The sequence below is a fragment of the Diabrotica virgifera genome, chromosome 2, assembly GCF_917563875.1.
Source record: "Diabrotica virgifera virgifera chromosome 2, PGI_DIABVI_V3a".
Lineage (NCBI taxonomy): Eukaryota > Metazoa > Arthropoda > Insecta > Coleoptera > Chrysomelidae > Diabrotica > Diabrotica virgifera.
In genome coordinates this window covers 81,597,712-81,616,197 of record NC_065444.1, presented here as the reverse complement: position 1 = coordinate 81,616,197, position 18,486 = coordinate 81,597,712, and the positions used below count along the sequence as shown (strand labels likewise).

General features: G+C 33.4%; 1 protein-coding gene across 1 annotated transcript in view; it reads right to left on the bottom strand.

Moving 5' to 3' along the window:
- LOC126879539 (juvenile hormone esterase-like) overlaps positions 1–18,486 on the bottom strand; it is a 54,667-nt gene that overhangs the window by 33,623 nt on the left and 2,558 nt on the right. Inside the window, exons 2-4 of the mRNA XM_050642693.1 lie at positions 4,471–4,762; positions 2,652–2,843; positions 2,024–2,202 (exon numbers count right to left, since the gene is read on the bottom strand). Of these exons, the coding sequence (XP_050498650.1) occupies positions 2,024–2,202; positions 2,652–2,843; positions 4,471–4,762 (663 nt within the window). The remainder of the gene's footprint in view (positions 1–2,023; positions 2,203–2,651; positions 2,844–4,470; positions 4,763–18,486) is intronic.

Genomic DNA, 18,486 nt, shown 5'->3' with positions numbered 1-18,486 from the left:
TTTTGAAGTGAAAGCTTTTTAGGGACGTTGTGCGATTTTTGGATAGGGGAAAAAGCGTTGAATTCGCGACCGTCATCGCGACCTTCATCTTTAGGGACGTTGTGCGATTATTGTATAGGGGAAATCATTGAATTGGCGACCGTCATTGCGACCGTCATCGCGACCGTCATCGCTTATGCTATATTATGTGTATGTGCTATTGTATAGTATTTAGTAAAGTATTTAAAATTAAAATAAATGTAACACCTATTTTATGATGGGGAAAATGATTTATTTCGCGACCGTCATCGCGACCGTCATCGCGACAGTCATCTCTTTAGAGAAATACTTATATTATGAGTATGTATACATAAATTGTATAAAAGTATTTAAATTTAAAATAAATGTAAAATCTATTTTGGGATGCGTAAAAAGATTGATTTCACGACCGTCATCGCGACCGTCATCGCTTCGACGAAATAAATTTTGTACGTGTATTATTATAATGTACGTATAATACTCGTAATACTAATAATATTGAAGTGAAAACTTTTTAAGGGACGTTGTGCACTTTTTAGATGGGGAAAAAGTATTGAATTAGCGACCGTCATCGCGACCGTCATTGCTTCGGAAGTGAACACTTCTTTAACGACGTTGTGCACTTTTTAGATGGGCAAAAAGTATTGAATTAGCGACCGTCATCACTTCAGCGAAATAAATTTTTGAAGTGAAAAGTTCTTTAGGGACGTTGTGCAGTTTTTAGACGGGGAAAATGTATTAAATTAGTTACCGGCATTTGTTCGACGAAATAAATTTTTGAAGTGAAAACTTTTTTAGGGATGATGTGCACTTTTAAGATGGGGAAAAAGTGTTGAATTACCGACCGTCATCGCTTCGGCGAAATAAATTTTTGAAATGAAAACTTCTTTAGGGACGTTTTGCACTTTTTCGGTGGGAAAAAAGTATTAAATCAGCGACCGTCATTGCTTCGACGAAATAACTTTTTGAAGTGAAATCTTCTTTATGGATGTTGTGCCCTTTTTAGATGGAGAAAAATATTGAATTTTAATCGCCATCGCGACCGTCATTGCTTCGACGAAATAAATTTTTGAAGCGAGACCTTTTTTAGGGACGTTATACACTTTTTAGATGGAGAAAAAGTGTTGAATTAGCGACCGTCATGGCTTCGGCGAAATAAATTTTTCAAATTAATCTTCCTTAGGGACGTTGTGCATTTTTTGGATGGGGAAAAGGTATTGAATTAGCGACCGTTGTTGCTTCGACGAAATAAATTTTTGAAGTGAAAACTTCTTTAGATACGTTGTGCCCTTTTTAGATGGAGAAAAAGTATTGCATTATCGAGCGTCACCGCCACCGTCTTTGCTTCGACGAAATAAATTTTTGAAGCGAAACCATTTTTACGGACGTTATACACTTTTTAGATGGGGAATAAGTGTTGTATTAGCGACCGTCATCGCTTCGGCGAAATAAATTTTTCAAATGAAAATTTCTTAGAGACGTTGTGCACTTTTTAGATGGAGAAAAAGTATTAAATTAGCGACCGTCATTGTTTGACGAAATAAATTTTTAAAGTGAAAACTGTAGGGACGTTGTGCACTTTTTAGATAGGAAAAAGTATTGAGTTTGCGACCGTCATCACTTTGTCGAAATAAATTTCTTACGTACATAATATAATATATTATGTGTATATATACATAAATACCGGTAGGCGCAGAATATCTTGGTTAAGAAATCTGAGGGAATGGTTCGGCTGCAGTTCCATCGACCTATTTAGGGCGGCTGCCAGTAAAATAAGAATAGCTGTGATGATTTCCAACCTCCGATAGGAGACGGACTTTAAGAAGAAGATACATAAATAGTACGCAACGCTTATATAATATAGGTATAGCACTTCTTTTTTAATGTGGAAAAGCATTGAGCTTGTAATTTATATACTATAAGAAGTTTTCACTTCTGTCGGCACTCCTATGAGTGCTTTACATTTTTTTTATATATATAATACTAAAAACTTTTACGGACTTACATAAACTATATCTTTGGCATCAGCGTTTTGAAGTACTTGAAGGAGTTCCTTAGTATCGTTGGAAACAAACGATGGATCTACTCTTCTACCTAATTGCAAGGCAGTTGCTGTTGTGGTGTCTTGCATGAGCTCTCCAGCTACTGGTGATCCACTTTGCATAATAACTCCATGGAACAGCTCTAAAAAAGGAGATAATGATCATTACCGAACCAAAATTTTAACATAATGAAGCTATCAAAGTACAGTTCCTCAAGACTATATAAAAGTGCAAAAATGACAAAATGCTCAAAGTCTTAAATCAGTATTACATTATGTCAGAAATCACAAATAATTTCTTGGTTTAGTTATACATAGGTTTTCCTGTCTGTTGAATTATGTGGTCTTAACCAACTCATATATGCCTTTTTCCTTCTATTTGCTGTTTGTTTTACGTCATCTTGATATATTGGGGACAATGGGGACGTTCTTTTTGGCTCTTGTTCAAATAACCCAAAACCTCCCTTGGTGTATGCATTCTTTCACTAATTGATTTTTCTTGTCTGCTGCTTCACCTACAGTTACTAGCTTTGCAGCCAGTATTATAGAGAAATTGTGTCTTCTTGTACAATTCCACAATCACAATACTTACGTTTTTCTCCGTCCCATGGTCCCATTAAGTGATATCCCACAGACATCGATCCAGCACTTTCACCAACCAACACCACACGTTCTGGATTTCCACCAAATAGGTGAACGTTTCTATTAACCCATTCTATAGCAAATCGCTGGTCTTTTAAACCGAGATTAAGAGGAACCACGCCGTCTTGAGTACCAACAAATCCTAAAAAGGTAAATACAAACCATAAAGAGTAACATACGTAGTTTTTAAAATAGTTATCAATATAAATATTTATTTATAATATATTAATTGGTTTTTATTTATGATCATTATAAATTTAAAGAGATAGAAATATACAGGGTGAGGCAAATAAAGGGCCTATTAGAAATATCTCGAGAACTAAAGGCAACAGAATCATGAAAATTGGAATAAAGAGGTTTTGAAGGATGATCTATTAAATGAAAATATTTTCATCTCTTTGCAACTTCCGGTTACACCGGAAGTTGCTTATAACTTAGTTTTTTTTTAATGGGACACCCTGTATATTTTTACATTTTTGGATTCTCTTCGATGTTTTCTTTCTTAAAATATGATGTTTTGTAATATTATACAGGGTATTTTAAAAGATAATTACGTTTTTTTATTAATTTCGTAGCAAAATTAACACCCTGTAGAATTGTAGTAGTTTGACATCTAAAACTATACTTACGTTCAAATGGTTTTTAATATACTCTACTATTGTTAAGAATCATTAGTATAGCTAAATTTTTAATTTTAGTATACAGGGTTGGTCGAAACTCGGAATGAGTATTTTCTGAGTTTTCTTAAATGGAACACCCTGTATTTTTGTAGTGTAGTGAAATGATATTTTATAGTACTTTTTTATTTCTTAAGCATTCCCTATACCTAACTGCTTTAATTTGTGCTTAATTGTTAATCGCACTAACAATCTTAACTAAGTAGGTATTTCGATAGCTAAACCATTATTGGTAATTTTAAGGACTAAGGACCATTCTGGATTAATATGTATTTATTTCTGAAAAATTATTTGGGATTGAGTATTTTCACGGCTAACCTAATAAAATTTTACGTATTTTTTGTTGCAATTAATGTTTAGCTTGAATCACCAATAACTCACAAATTAAAGCAGTTAGGTATAGGGAATGCTTAAGAAATAAAAAAGTACTATAAAATATCATTTCACTACAATACAAAAATACAGGGTGTTCCATTTAAGAAAACTCAGAAAATACTCATTCCGAGTTTCGACCAACCCTGTATACTAAAATTAAAAATTTAGCTATACTAATGATTCTTAACAATAGTAGAGTATATTAAAAATTATTTGAACGTAAGTAGAGTTTTAGATGTCAAACTGCTACAATTCTACAGGGTGTGAATATTGCTACGAAGTTAATAAAAAACGTAATTATCTTTTAAAATACCCTGTATAATATTACAAAACCTTATATTTTAAGAAAGAAGACATCGAAGAGAATCCAAAAATGTAAAAATATAAATGGTGTCCCATTAAAAAAAACGAAGTTATAAGCAACTTCCGGTATAACCGGAAGTTGCAAAGAGATGAAAATATTTTCATTTAATAGACCATCCTTCAAAACCCCTTTATTCCAATTTTCATGATTCTGTTGCCTTTAGTTCTCGAGATATTTCTAATAGGCCAGTTATCTGCCTCACCCTATATACGCAGTAGAGTGAAATATTGAAAATATTGATAGAATTCTTCACACAAAATTTGAAAATCGCAATATAAAAATCTTAGGATTATGATTCATAGTCATAAGTGATATTGAGGTGTTTAAAAATAAAAACATAGCTAAATACTCACCAAATGGTCCTAATCTGTAGTTAAATGTAACCACAACAACACCATGATCCATGATATACTTCGGACCATAGTACTCATAAGTACTGGATTCATTTTGGAATGCTCCACCATGTATCCAGAGTAACACGGGTATAAGATCACCAGATCCAGGTTTTTGGGGGGTGTATACGTTCACGTATAGACAGTCTTCGCTAATTTCGAGGTTGCTATATTTTACAACAGTTTGATAGCAAACTTTGGTATTCTTTGTTGTATCCAAGATTCCAGGCCAAGCCTTTGGAATTTTGGGATTCTAAAAAAATTAGTAGGTAGATATACAGAGTGAGTTTTATGTATGGAAACCCTCAATTATCTCGGAAACGGCTTGGGCGATTTTTATATATTTTGGTGGGTAAAGTTCTTCTAATGCGGCCGATATTATAATAGTCGTAGTTACAGTGTTGTCATATTTTCCTTTTTTCTGAAAATCTAATGAACATTCTTATTTCAGATAGAACACCCTGTATATTTTTTGCGTTTTAAAGTCCTTAATAAATTCTGATTATTTTTTATGTAATATTCCCTATACCTAAATGCCGTAGTTTCGAAGTTATTGCTACATTTATTTTAAAAAAAAATTTATAAACAAAAAATCATTATTTTAGTTTCTTTGGATCATTGGGATCAAAAAAGTTCAATTGTAATTTTTCTTCTCAGTTAATCGTTTTCGTGTTATAAGCAATTTAAGACTGAAGTGACTACGTTCAAGTTTAACCCTTCTTCTGTCAACTTCCTATAAGAATTTGTGACATATAATCTAAACGATTGTTTTTTAATTGATAATGAAGCGCATATGAGAGGACGGGCGATCGGACTGCATTAACAACTAGAAACAATATTTTAAAATGAAATAAGCCAAAATCACTTATCGCAGGCTGATAAAATAAGGCTTCAGCTTAAATTTAGGCACTTCGTAATTTTATAAATAATATTTTTTACTTGTGTTTTTGAGCATTGAAAATCGACATTTTTCGATTTCTTTCAGTTTTAAATTGTTTATAACTCGGAAATGATTAACAAAACTACCAACAACTTTTTTGGTTTCCAATTATCCAAAGAACCTAAAATAATATCTGCCTGGGCCGAAAATTTTTTTTTATAATTTGTTTATATATTTTTTTAAATAATGTAGCAATAACTTCGACATTACGTAATTTTCGTATAGGGAATACTACATAGAAAATAATCAGTACTTCTTAAGGGCTTCAAAAAGCAAAAAATATACAGGGCTTTCAATTTTAAATAAGAAAGTTCATTAGATTTTCAGAAAAATGGAAATATCTGACAACAATGTAATTACGACTATAATATTGGCAGCATTAAAAGAAATTTACCCACCAAAATCTATAAAAATCGTCTAAGCCGTTTCTTAGATAATTGAGGGTTCCCATACATAAAACTCACTCTGTATTATGTACTAAATTTTGTTTAAATTACGGATACGCAAAAAGAGTTAGTTACATTTTAAATGCAAAAAGCATTTGAAACAATTAGAGCAAACCTGCTTGGGCCATTGTTGTTGCTCAGTTGCACAAAAGAAACAGGTAAAACCCTTCAAATTAAAAAGATTGATTTCCCTTTTAACTATTCTTCAATTTTGGATTTTGTTTTCATTCTATTTTTAATTCAACGGTAACATTGGCATCGACTTTATTACTTATTGTTTATCTCTCGAAAAGTAGTAGGTAATCTCCTGTAGGCAACCCCTGTTTTATGTTAAGTATTTCTTTTCCATGTGTCATTATAATAACAGGCCTTCTTAGATGTTGACTAGGTATACTTCCTTTTTCTATTGCCATTACGTTACCAGTAGCTGAAGGTGGGTACTGCTCCAAATTTTTTAGTTTTGTGTAATTAAGTACCTCTGTAATGCTGGGTCGTTTTATCTTATCGTTATAAACTTTGTTTTACGTTGGTTTACATCTAGGCATATTTTCTTTGCTCCTTTATGTAATTTTTCAATTGATTGTTGCTTGTTATTGGTTTTTTCTTCACTTCCACAAGTTTCTGCTCTTCTTGGTTCTGAGGTTTGAGTTTGAAAATGTTTGATGGCCAATGCGAATTGCTAAAGCAGTCATCTTGTCAAACTAGTGGCGTTGTGCGCTAGCTTTCTTTCACTTTATATTTGATACCTCGCGTTTTTAACATCTGGCAAACATAATTTACGACCATTTTTTCACAGGTACCCTTGTATCATCGTATTAAAAATTACTTTAATTTGATATAAAAAAACCTGCACCTAACAGATGAACGAAATTTTGTTTCAAAAAAGAATTACTATTCATTTAACTAAAACTATTTGTGGCCACTTTTGGACTAGCACTGCTCTGTTGTCAATATTCTCCTATTCTTAGATTTATATAAAAATTTGGTTTTAATTATAGTCCTGGATCCCGCGTTCCCAAAAAGTTTATTAATAGCAAGCTGAAAATTTGTTAATAGCTTAACGGTATCTAGTCTGACATACTTTAATATATGGAAACACTGGGACAGAGGAAGTTATAATTGTGGAACTTCCTGACAAGTTTATGATTGTGAAAACTAGCAGGTTGTTTTTAATTTTATTCAATAGAAAACTTTATATAATATATGAAAAAATGTTTTCCCGACACGTAGAACATGTTAAATGACAGGAATTATATTGATGGTAAATAGCAGTCTGATCTTTGCATGGGAGTTTAATGAAAGGTTAACAAATCAATTGGAAGTTCTGTCCGACAAAATACATGGGACATTTTCGTAATATGACGTTCCAAACCCGTAACCAGTTCCACAATTAATTAAAACTTCTTTTTGTTCCAGTGTTCACGTGCATCAATTAGAATTACAATTAGAAATATGCTTTATTGTCATGACAAATTTAACAATGTTGTAGACAAAGCTTACAAAAGTCATAAATAAAAACAATAATAAATACATTTTACTAAAATTTTATAGATCGTCAATATAAATAAAATATAATGAAGTGAAACAAAAAACAGTAACAATCAATTGCAAAATTTAAAAAAAATTGCAAATTGAATAGTCTACCTTAAGAAACAAGTTAAGCTGCTGCATATGACACTCAAAATAGAGATTAAAATTTTACTTATACATAAGGATAATTTCTTAATTATTGGTTAAGAAACTCTGCTATTGAATAATATTGTCTTTCAGATAGATAAGCTTTTGTAATTTTACCAAACTTGGGGGACGATATTGCAGATTTAAGTTGTAGTGGGAGATGGTTGTATAGTTTTTTTGCAGAATATAATAGATATTTTTTTACTAACTCACTTAACCCGATCAAAGAACAATCTGACCTCAAAAAAATAAAGGAAGGATGAAAATTTGGGAATAGGTAGTTGAAATTGTCTATTATTATATAAGAAAAAGTTAACAGTTCTACATCCCCTCCATTTTTCAAAAATAGAGGGGAATTCCCCCCTCTCGAAGGTGAAACATATACATTCAAAATAAGTCCGGAATTGGATAAAATGACTAATTCTAAGCTTTTTTTTTGTATAGAGTTTTTGTATAGAGTTAAGTCAATACTTTTCGAGTTACTTGCAAGTGAATATGTTCATTTTTAACAGAAAGAAACATGTTTTTGGACGATTTTTCGGAGATAACTCAAAAAGTAAGTATTTCAGCGAAAAAATATTTTTAGCAAAAATATAGCTAATAAGAAACTGAAGAAAATGGTGTATGCTTGAGGTCTGTAGACCCAGTAAAAGCAGAGTTGTAGCTAATGAAAAGTAGGTTCTTCTTCATAAAATTCCAAATCGAATATTTCAATGTGAAATAACCCAAAAACGGAGCACTTTTCGGGGAAATTCATTTCAACTTTTTTTAATGTGTTTAAAAAAAGAATTATTTTTGTTTTTAAAAAAACTTGTAACATTAAAAGTAAGTGAGTTACGCTTAAAATATTGTTGGTCCCTTTTATTTTTTGGTAAAAAAATCGTGAACATCACCCCCTAGTTAGCATCACAAATAAATTTTATCATTACCACTTCACAAGTTATTTTGATTTTGTATTATTTATATGATCTCTAAGTTTCATCTGTTCAAATTGCTTATTTTTGAAAAAGCTGTAGTTAAAATGACTTGAACGAGTAACTAATCACGAGTTTAGGCAAATTTTGAACAGCCATAGCATAATCAATTTTACTATAACAAGAAAACAAAAAAGGAAAAATATTCAGAAAAACAAAACGTACATTTTATTACTCTTTAAAATTTTTGGTATTACTAATAATTTTTAAGTTAATTCGTTAATTCCATGAAAAATTCCATTTTTTTTCAAACATAAAATTTTTTTTTTTTTAATATAAACCCAATTTTTTTCAAAACTCAGCACTTTGAACCAATGAAACTTATAGATAATATAAACAATACATAAGTTAAGTAACTTGTGAAGCGGTTACGATTAATTTTATTTGGGAAGCTAATTAGGGGGTGATTTTCGCGATTTTTGTACCAAAAAATAAAAGGCACCAACAATATTTTGAGCGTAACTCACCTATTTTTAATGTTAGAAATTAAAAAAATAAACCTTTTTTAAACACTTTAAAAAAGTTTTCCCCCGAAAAGTGCTCTGTTTTTTGGTTATTTCACATTAAAATATTCGTTTTGGAATTTGACGAAGAAGAACCTACTTTTCATTAGCTACAACTCTGCTTATGCTGAGTCTGCAGACCTCACGTGTACACCATTTTTTTCAATTTTTTGTAAGCTATATTTTTACTAAGGATATTTTTTTCGCTAGAGTACTTACTTTTTGAGTTATCTGCGAAAAACCGTACATAAACATGTTTTTTTTTGTTAAAAATTAACATATTCACTTGCAAATAACTCAAAACGTATTGACTTAGTGAAAAAACTCTATAGAACAAAAGTTGCTTAGAATTAGTCATTTTATCCAATTCCGGGCCTATTTTAAACGTATATTTTTTCACTCACGAGAAAATATTTTTCACCCCGTATTTCCCAATTTTTGTAAAATGGAGAGGATGTAGAATTGTAAACTTTTTCTTATATAATATTAGACAATTTCAACTACCTATTTCCAAATTTTCATCCTTCCTTTATTTTTTTTGAGGTTTTCGTAAAATTTTGTGTTCCCTGATCAAGCTACCTGGACGGGATCGGTAAATAGATGTCAAAGGTAGAATTTCTGGTGGAATAGTCATGTCTAGATCTTGCTAGTATCTCCGATGTGAGAACACGACGAGGAGCATGCTGTGGATCAGACCATCTTTTAGTACAAACCAAATTTAGATGCAGAGTTAACAGCAAAAGAAACGAAAGACAACAAAGAACAAACAAACTGGACCTGGAAAAACTGAAGATTCAGGAATGTAAAGAGAAGTTCGAACAAGAAGTCGCAAATGAGTTAAGGACGCTAGAACTGCACTCCATAGAGGGCAAATGGACTAATATCAAAACAGCAGCACTGACAGCAGCAGCGTCCACCCTGGGAAACAAGAAAAAGGAGAGAAGAGCAGCATGGTATGATGACGAGTGCAGACAAGCAATCGAGGAAAGAAATGAAGCACACAAAATGTACATAACAAGAAGAACACGGGAAAGACGAACATTATTTGAAGTCGCAAGACGGAAAGCAGACAAGACATATAGAAATAAAAAGAGAGCCTATGAAAATGGACAAATAGAAAAAATGGAAGAACATTTCAAAAACAACGAAATTAGAGGGGCTTACGAATACCTAAAAAAGATAAAAAGTGGGTATAAACCTCAAACAAGTCTATGTAAAGATGAAAGTGGGCAAATAATCAGTGACCAACAGAAAGTCACAGAAACCTGGAAGCATTATTTTCAGACACTACTTGGAACTCAAGTAGACATGGAAGATGAAATGGGTATGATCTACGTAGAAGAGAATGGAGTAGAAGCTCCAACCATAGAGGAAGTTTTCGAAGCCATTAAGGCCCAGAAAAACAATAAAGCTCCGGGAGTTGATGAAATACCAGCAGAACTATATAAGGTAGGTGGCGACCACCTAGCAAGTCACATCCACGCGCTCATCAGAGACGTATGGCAAGAAGAGAAAATACCCGACGTCTGGAAGAAAAGTATAGTATGCCAGATCTATAAAAAATGAGACAAACTCCAGTGCAAAAACTACCGTGGAATCTCTCTACTATGTACAGCATATAAAGTCCTCACGTATATTATAAACCAGCGGCTCCAACCACTAGCAGAAAATATTATTGGAGAGTATCAGACGGGCTTCCGACGGGGAAGATCGACACTGGATCAAATATTCACAGTAAAACAGATCTTGAGCAAAGCATGGGAACACGATATTGATGTTCACAACGTGTTTTTAGATTTCAAACAGGCATACGACTCAGTCAAAAGGAACAAACTATACTATATATTGGCTGAATTGGCAATACCACACAAGTTAATAAGACTCATTAAAGCCACAATGAATGAAACTCAGGCATGTGTATGAATACAAAACCACCGGACAGACTTTTTTAACATTTCGCAGGTGTAAAAGAGGGAGATGGGCTGGCCCCAACATTGTTTAACCTGGCACTGGAGTATGCGGTTAGGCAAATGCAAACTGGACGAGGAAATCTACTGACCAACCGAACGGTTCAACTGGCCGCTTATGCTGATGATATTAATATTATGAGTAGAACATCAACAGGAGCACAGGAAACATATGCAGAGTTAAAAACACAAACAAAAATGCTAGGTCTGGAAATTAACACAGAAAAAACAAAAATAATGACTCAGACGAGAAGAAATATAGTCCCAGAAAACATTATACATGAAGATGACATTGAAACGGTTGAAAAGTTTACATACCTGGGAGTAGAAATATATGCTGACGGATCAGAAGATGGAGAAATAAGGAAGAGAATAACACAGGCAAACAGAGCTTATTTTGCCCTCTCCCATATATTTCGGTCAAAAAGTGTCCACCGAAATACAAAGATGAGAATCTATAAAACCTTAATTCGACCAATAACATGTTATGGCAGTGAAGTCTGGGTGCTGAAAGAAACATCCAAAAACAAACTCGACACATTCGAAAGGAAAGTACTTAGGAGAATACTAGGACCTGTGAGGGAAAACGGAATCTTCAGAAGTCGATACAACAACGAGCTTTATCAACTTTATAAGGAAACGCCCCTGTCGCAATGAACTGATTGCAATGGGCCGGACATGTGATAAGAATGGGAGAGGATAGGCTACCAAAACGAGCACTGAATGCTAGAATGCAAGGAAAGAGACCGGTTGGGAAGCCACGAAAGCGCTGGGAAGACACAGTAAACAGCGACGCACAAGCCCTTTTAGGAGTCCGTTTAGGCCAAGGCTCAATTTCGGCTGTAGTGCCGTAGAAGAAGAAGAAGAAGATCTTGCTGGAAAGACATGTAGATGTTCACGAATTATGATGTTTGGTAGCTTCTGCAATGTGTTGTTTCTGAGGCGAAACAGATATCTTATTGCTTTTTTTGTAACTTATAAATAACATCGGATTGGGCAGCTGCACCAGAACCCCAAAAATGAAGACCATATTGAAGATGGGACTCGAACAAAGAAAAATATGTTATTTTGGAAGAGGCTAAATTCATTTCCTTCGAAACAGATCTTATTGCAAAGCAAGCTGAGGATATTTTCTTGCCTAACACATCGATATGAAGGAAGCATTTAAGGTTGCTATCTAAAAAAATAACAACAAACTTTACAGAATCAACGATACTGATCTGGCTGTTATGAAGAGCTCCTTTATAGGATTCGGCTACTGTTTTATTTACGTTAAAAGAGAGTAAATTAGAATCGGACCAGGATTTCATGTGAGTAAATTAGAAATTCTAGGAGCATGAAGAGTTGCGATATTTGAGTTGCTCCTCAAAGTGATACTGGTATCATCAGCAAAAAGAAATCCGTTTCCATCGATTTTTAAACTAGTGATGTCATTAATGAAGATAATCAAAAATAGATTACCCAATACTGAACCTTGTGGTACCCCACATACAACATTTTGAGACTAGAGTCTGTATCATTTGCTCTAACCAGTTGTTTCCTATTAACCAAGTGAGATTGAAACCATTTCAAAGAAGTACCTCTAATTCCAGAGAAGTCTAGTTTTTTTTATCAAAATGTTTTATAAATCTAAAGCTTTGGCATAATCACAAAAAACAGTAGTGGTGCAGATTATTGTTTAATGCTTGATAAACCTCGTATAGTACAGAAATTATGGCACCGGTGGTACATTTATTATTTAAAAAGCCGAACTGATTTTGTTATAAAATGTGGTTATCAACGAGAAAGGACATAAATCGGGCTTTTATAAGTCTCTCAATAATTTTGGAGAGTACCGATAGTAATGCAATAGGTCTATAATTGCAGGATAGCTGTCTTTAGGCACTTGGAAATTTACCTTTCTCAAAAGAGTCATTAATTAGAGCAGTGATTCTCAACCTGTGGGGCGCGCCCCCCTAGGGGGGCGTCAGCCTATAATATAAGTATATAATAATAGTTTTGCTTCATTTATATAATCATTTAAGATAGCAAATAATGCAAGCGACGTTGCTCTCAATTCTATTGGTTTGCAGAAAAGTAGTTCTTCTACTACTGATGTGCCATCACAAAATCGAACGTAGGCAATAAAATGAGCATCTTTATTGCTATATGCTGCCTCATCAAGCTGAATCGAAAACAGCTTGTCACGCAACTTCCCCAGTAGCTGATCTTGTACCTCTTCAGCTATATCAGCAATTCGACGGGCAACAGTATCATTTGAAAGAGGTAGAGACTCCAATTTTTTGGCAAAATTATCTCCAAACATAGTTTCTACAACTTGAATTGCAGCTGACAAAATAAGCTCTTCACCAATAGTAATAGTGTGAGGCTTTTTAGATCTGTGAGACTTTTACCTGTAGGTTGCAGGCAGACCATCGAGAATGTTCAGAATAATTGGGAACTCCTCGCGAGGAGAGACGATCGGTTCCGAAGCGATGTTGCAACATATTAATAAAATTTAATTTTCAGTAGTAATTGCACAAGAGCTCTGAAATTATTGAATTTTTCCCGAGTGACACTTTGACAGTTTTAATTTCACGAACCGAAGGCGAGTGAAATTATGTCAAATTGTCACGAAAGCAAAAATTCTATATTAATTTCAGAGGTCGAGTGCAATTTGTTGCGATTATTTCATGAATAAAACTGTTCAAAACCAAAATTTTATTGTAATTTATTTATGTAAGTACCATTAAACACACAGTTTTTATAAATATTTGACGATTGAAAGTAATCACTTTTATAATTTTTAAAACATTAATTGTCAATAATGTCACTGAATGTATTTTTTCGTAGCAACGAAGGGCATCTGACGTAATATGCTTAACGACGGGAGATTATCAAAAATTATCGATTTAATTCAAATTTCTGTAGCTTTCTATTGGTCAGAATCTCCTATGAATGAAATAATCTCGGTAATTTGGTAATTGAAGTAAGATCTTACTGTTTTTTTTTTGTCAAAATACACAAGGTACATTATTATTGCATAAATAGAATGTTATTGTACCAGGGGGGAGGGCGCGGTGAAAATAATTATGTAAAATTGGGTCGCAAATGGTAAAAGGTTGAGAAACGCTGAATTAGAGGGATGAGGACTCTTAATACGTTTTCTGGGAGATTTGAGAAAATTTTTATGGATATACCATCGGTACAACAGGAAGATTTGCGTTTGATACTATTAATTGTTTGGATCAGTTCCGATTTATCAACCGGTCTTATAAATATGTAATGAATTCGAGACATTTGTTTCTTGAATTAGGAAGATCGGAAATGAGATCTTGTTGTGACACAATAGTTGATGTTATACGTATTTTTATTTACATTAACAAAGTATTCATTTCGATTTTCTGGGTAGTAAGGGAATCTGTTTGAGCTGTGTTAGTTTTATTTCGAAGCTCGTTTATTATGGACCAAGTTTCTTTTGCAACACTTTTAGAGCTTCACAGACGATTTTGATAGTACAATTTTTAGCCGATTTTATAAGTTTTAAATAGATTGCCCTATACTTGGTAATATATTCAATAACAGAGAGGTTGTTCGCCTCTGTTAGACGTATATATGTTACCGGCAAAACCCGATTTCAGGACAAACTAGTTTGGCCTAGGCCAAACTAGTTTGTCTTAAGCGCGTTAGGATAAACTAGTATGGTCTCGGCCAAACTAGTTTGTCCTATCGCGCGAGGCCAGACTAGTTTGTCCTAGGCCAAACTAGTTTATCTGATATAAATACACACACTTCAGGCCAAACAAGTTTAGCCTGATATAAAGACGCACACTTCAGGAAAAATTTGTTTCGCCTACATTTCGGAGGTTTCGTTAGATGCAGCTGCAAAAAAAAACTGCTCCACCAATAGATGTAACTGCAAGAAGGTCATGATACTTTCTCTGCACTTCGAAGTGCCACCAAAGTTCTCCATGTAAATACAAATAATGATTTTAATAATTGAGGTATAATTATTGATTTTATAAAAAATACTTTGTTTCAATATTATTGTTTGTTACGAATAATTATAATTAAAAAAATTATTATTCTTCCAAGAACAAAGTAACTTATTCAATTTATTATTTATATTAAACGGCACTAGTTCGCTCAATTACTTTCTTCTTCTTGGCTTTTTCCCATTATACTCCGGTCAACTTACGCATCCGAGGCTACAAAAATTACCATCAAGCTGAAAATTGGCAGGATTGTTCAAAATACCATCATAAATGAAATCTAAAAAGTCCTCATAAATCCGACCCGTGCTAAAAATTTTACGCGGGGTCAAAGGTCACCAAATATGGTTTTTAGCGATTTTCAGCAAAACGGTAAATTTTATCGTAAAATTAGTTTTAACAAAAAATGTAGATTAGATAATTATCTATAAAAAATGCCTTATTACTGTTTTCGTAAGAGCCATCGATTTTGAGATATAACGATTCAAAAAGTGGTAATCGTCATAATATGCGCACACGTTTCCACACCACCTTTGAGGTAGTGTATTTAGCGCGTTTTTTAACGTGGTTTCCCCAGTAGGCCTATTCCACGGATCTGTTATGATTTTGTTTAATTTAAAGCTATTTAATAATTGATATTAGTGGTAGTGTATGGTAAAATACTTTGTTATTTTTCGTCCGTGATTATCCCGTAAATTCGAGAGTTACAACGAGAAATAATTTAGTGAAATTAGACAAAGTGTATAATTATAATAATATGTTAATGACAGTGATAAGGTTTGGCCGTAAAACATTAAAAAACATTTGAGTGAGTTAAAAACAAATAAACAAAGTTAACTGATAATTAGTAAAATATTAACAATTGAACCGGTAATTACATCTAAATCTTGTCCGATTTTAAAGCGACGTTGCCAAACTGACAAGAATTTCTGAGTACAGAATAAAAACAATAAAGTATCACAGTGAAACGGTAGGCATTGTTTTCTCTGCACTGTTGAGGTGGAAAGCAGTGCTTGGCGCCGAAAATGGACAGGTACCTGGAAAATAAAAAATGTCTGGACAGTGACGGAACAACGGATGATGGCACAAAAAGGAGGACAAGAGATGAGGGTTCAGATAACGAAGAAGAAAGGTCAACGAAGAGTCGAAAACTCTCCAAGACTTCATCCAAAACAATAGATAACCATGATGAGACAAAACTGGATAAATTATAAGAAGAAATAAGGAGAAACCAAAACAGAAGTAACGAAGCAATAGAAAGACTAATTGCTGATAACCAGACTTTAAGAGAAGAAAATAAAGACCTGAAGAAAGAAAATATGGAAATCAAAAAGGAGTTAAATGAAGTTAAGGAAACTATTGAATTCATGGAATAACAAAGAAGAAAGAACAATGTAGTCATGAGTGGACTAGCAATTGAAACATACGATCAAAGCGTCTTAAAAGAGGGAATGAGCAACTTCATTAAACACAATTTGAAGATAAATGTTAAAATTAAAAATGCATACAAATTGGGGGAGAAAACCTGTCTGATTGAATTAGCAGAACATGAAGAGGAGGTAAAGGTTATGAAAAATAAATCCAAACTAAGACATGTTGAAGAAGGAAAAGTATACATCAATGATGATACTACGAATAAAGAGAGAGAAATTCAGAAAATAATTAGAAAACTTGCGCAAGAAGAAAAGGAGAAAGGAAGCGATGTAACACTTGGAGGAAATAAAATATGGATCAACAAGGTCGGCTGGAAATGGGACAACACAGAGAACAAACTAGTCAAAATGGGGTCAAAAAACTAGTAAACAAATATGCCGGAAATACTATGACAAACGAGGCAATGACAATGGATACGAACAATTATAGAATAGGTAGTAAAGACAAAGATAGATCCATAAATAATGACCAAGGACGTGAGCAACGAGAGACAAGAAAGAGTAAACCCATAAAAATGCAGTCTGCAACGAGCGAGAATATAAACAGTAACTATTTAAAACCCACAAGAGCAGTGCTAAAGCCCAAAGGGTGGACATTAGCAACATGGAATGTCAGAGGTCTCAACGGCAAAGAAGTCGAACTTGCTGAAGAATTCGAGAAACATCAAATAGACTTACTGGGTATAACAGAGACCAAAAAGAAGGGAAAAAACACACACTTTTTATAGAATGGACACTTCCTCATCACCAGTGGAGTGTCACTTGGCGAAAGGGCAAAAGAAGGGGTAGGCTGCCTGATACACAGCAACCTAATAAAGAACATTAAAGATTGGGAATGTAACTAAAACATGTTTATTAAAATAAATATGGAAGCTAATACATTTCATTCATGTCACGGCAGATTTCAGTACAAGCAGACACGGTGGCGACCTTGAGGGGTGGTGCGTTGGACTACCGAGCGTGTCGGATTGCAAAACGTCGGAGTATCAAATGTGTACTGCAGTTTATCATGAAGTAATTTATGTTTTTATATTAGGATAAACGAGGTTAGCCTAGTCTAAACCAATTTAATCTAGTGGAAAGTAATTGATTACAGATTGGTTGTTGGTTTAAACGTAAGTTTAGAAGACACTATTAAGTGTTTTAAGATTTTTAAGTATTTAGGGTAAATGGTATAAATCGAGATGTCACTTGTATGAAAGATATAGACATGTAAATAGTACGGGAAAAACAAGCCACGAAAACACTCCATGGAGTGATATGGAGGAACACTCTAACTAAAGAAAACAAAAAAAGATTTTTCAGGGCATAGTGATGAATATTACACTTCAAGATCAGAAGAATGGGCAGTGGCAACAATAATACGAAATAAAATACGAAGAGTTGAATTGGAGTTTATAAGAAGGTGTCTACAAATTAGGGATGGCGGTTGTTGACAAAACACCGGTTTTCGGTTAAACCGGTTTTTTTCACTTACGGTTTAACCTAGCGGTTATAACCGGTAAAAAAAACCGGTTGTTCCAAAAACCGGTTTTCGGTTTTTGAACCAATAGGTATTCAATACCCAATAGGTTACAACGTTACATTTACATTGCACTTTAGTTTGTGATACTCCACATGTCCATTTTCCAGAGAAAATCCCATCTTTCGATGTACATATTGGAAAAAATATATTTTTATTTGGTAAATTCAAAGGGCTGTCATTTTTTTAAGTTCACATTTGTACTAAGGTAAGTTAGGTTCAATCGATCTATTTGGGTCCAAGAATATGTTATTTAATTTATGACCTACCTATCGCAATGAAAATTTCGGGTTTAAATATTTAATACCAAATAATTGCAATATTATGCAAAAGGTAGTAAAATTACATACCTATTTTTAGAATATCATATACGTAATATGAAGTAAATTAGGAAAAATACGTAACTTGTTGTATTTCTAAAAAAACTCTTTTTTGCACAACATACACAAAACTATTTTTTCATTTTTTTTTAGTGATTCCACAGGAATGATTTTTTCTCCTGGATTTATTAATGATAAAATATAAGTTTATTCTCGTTTGTGTA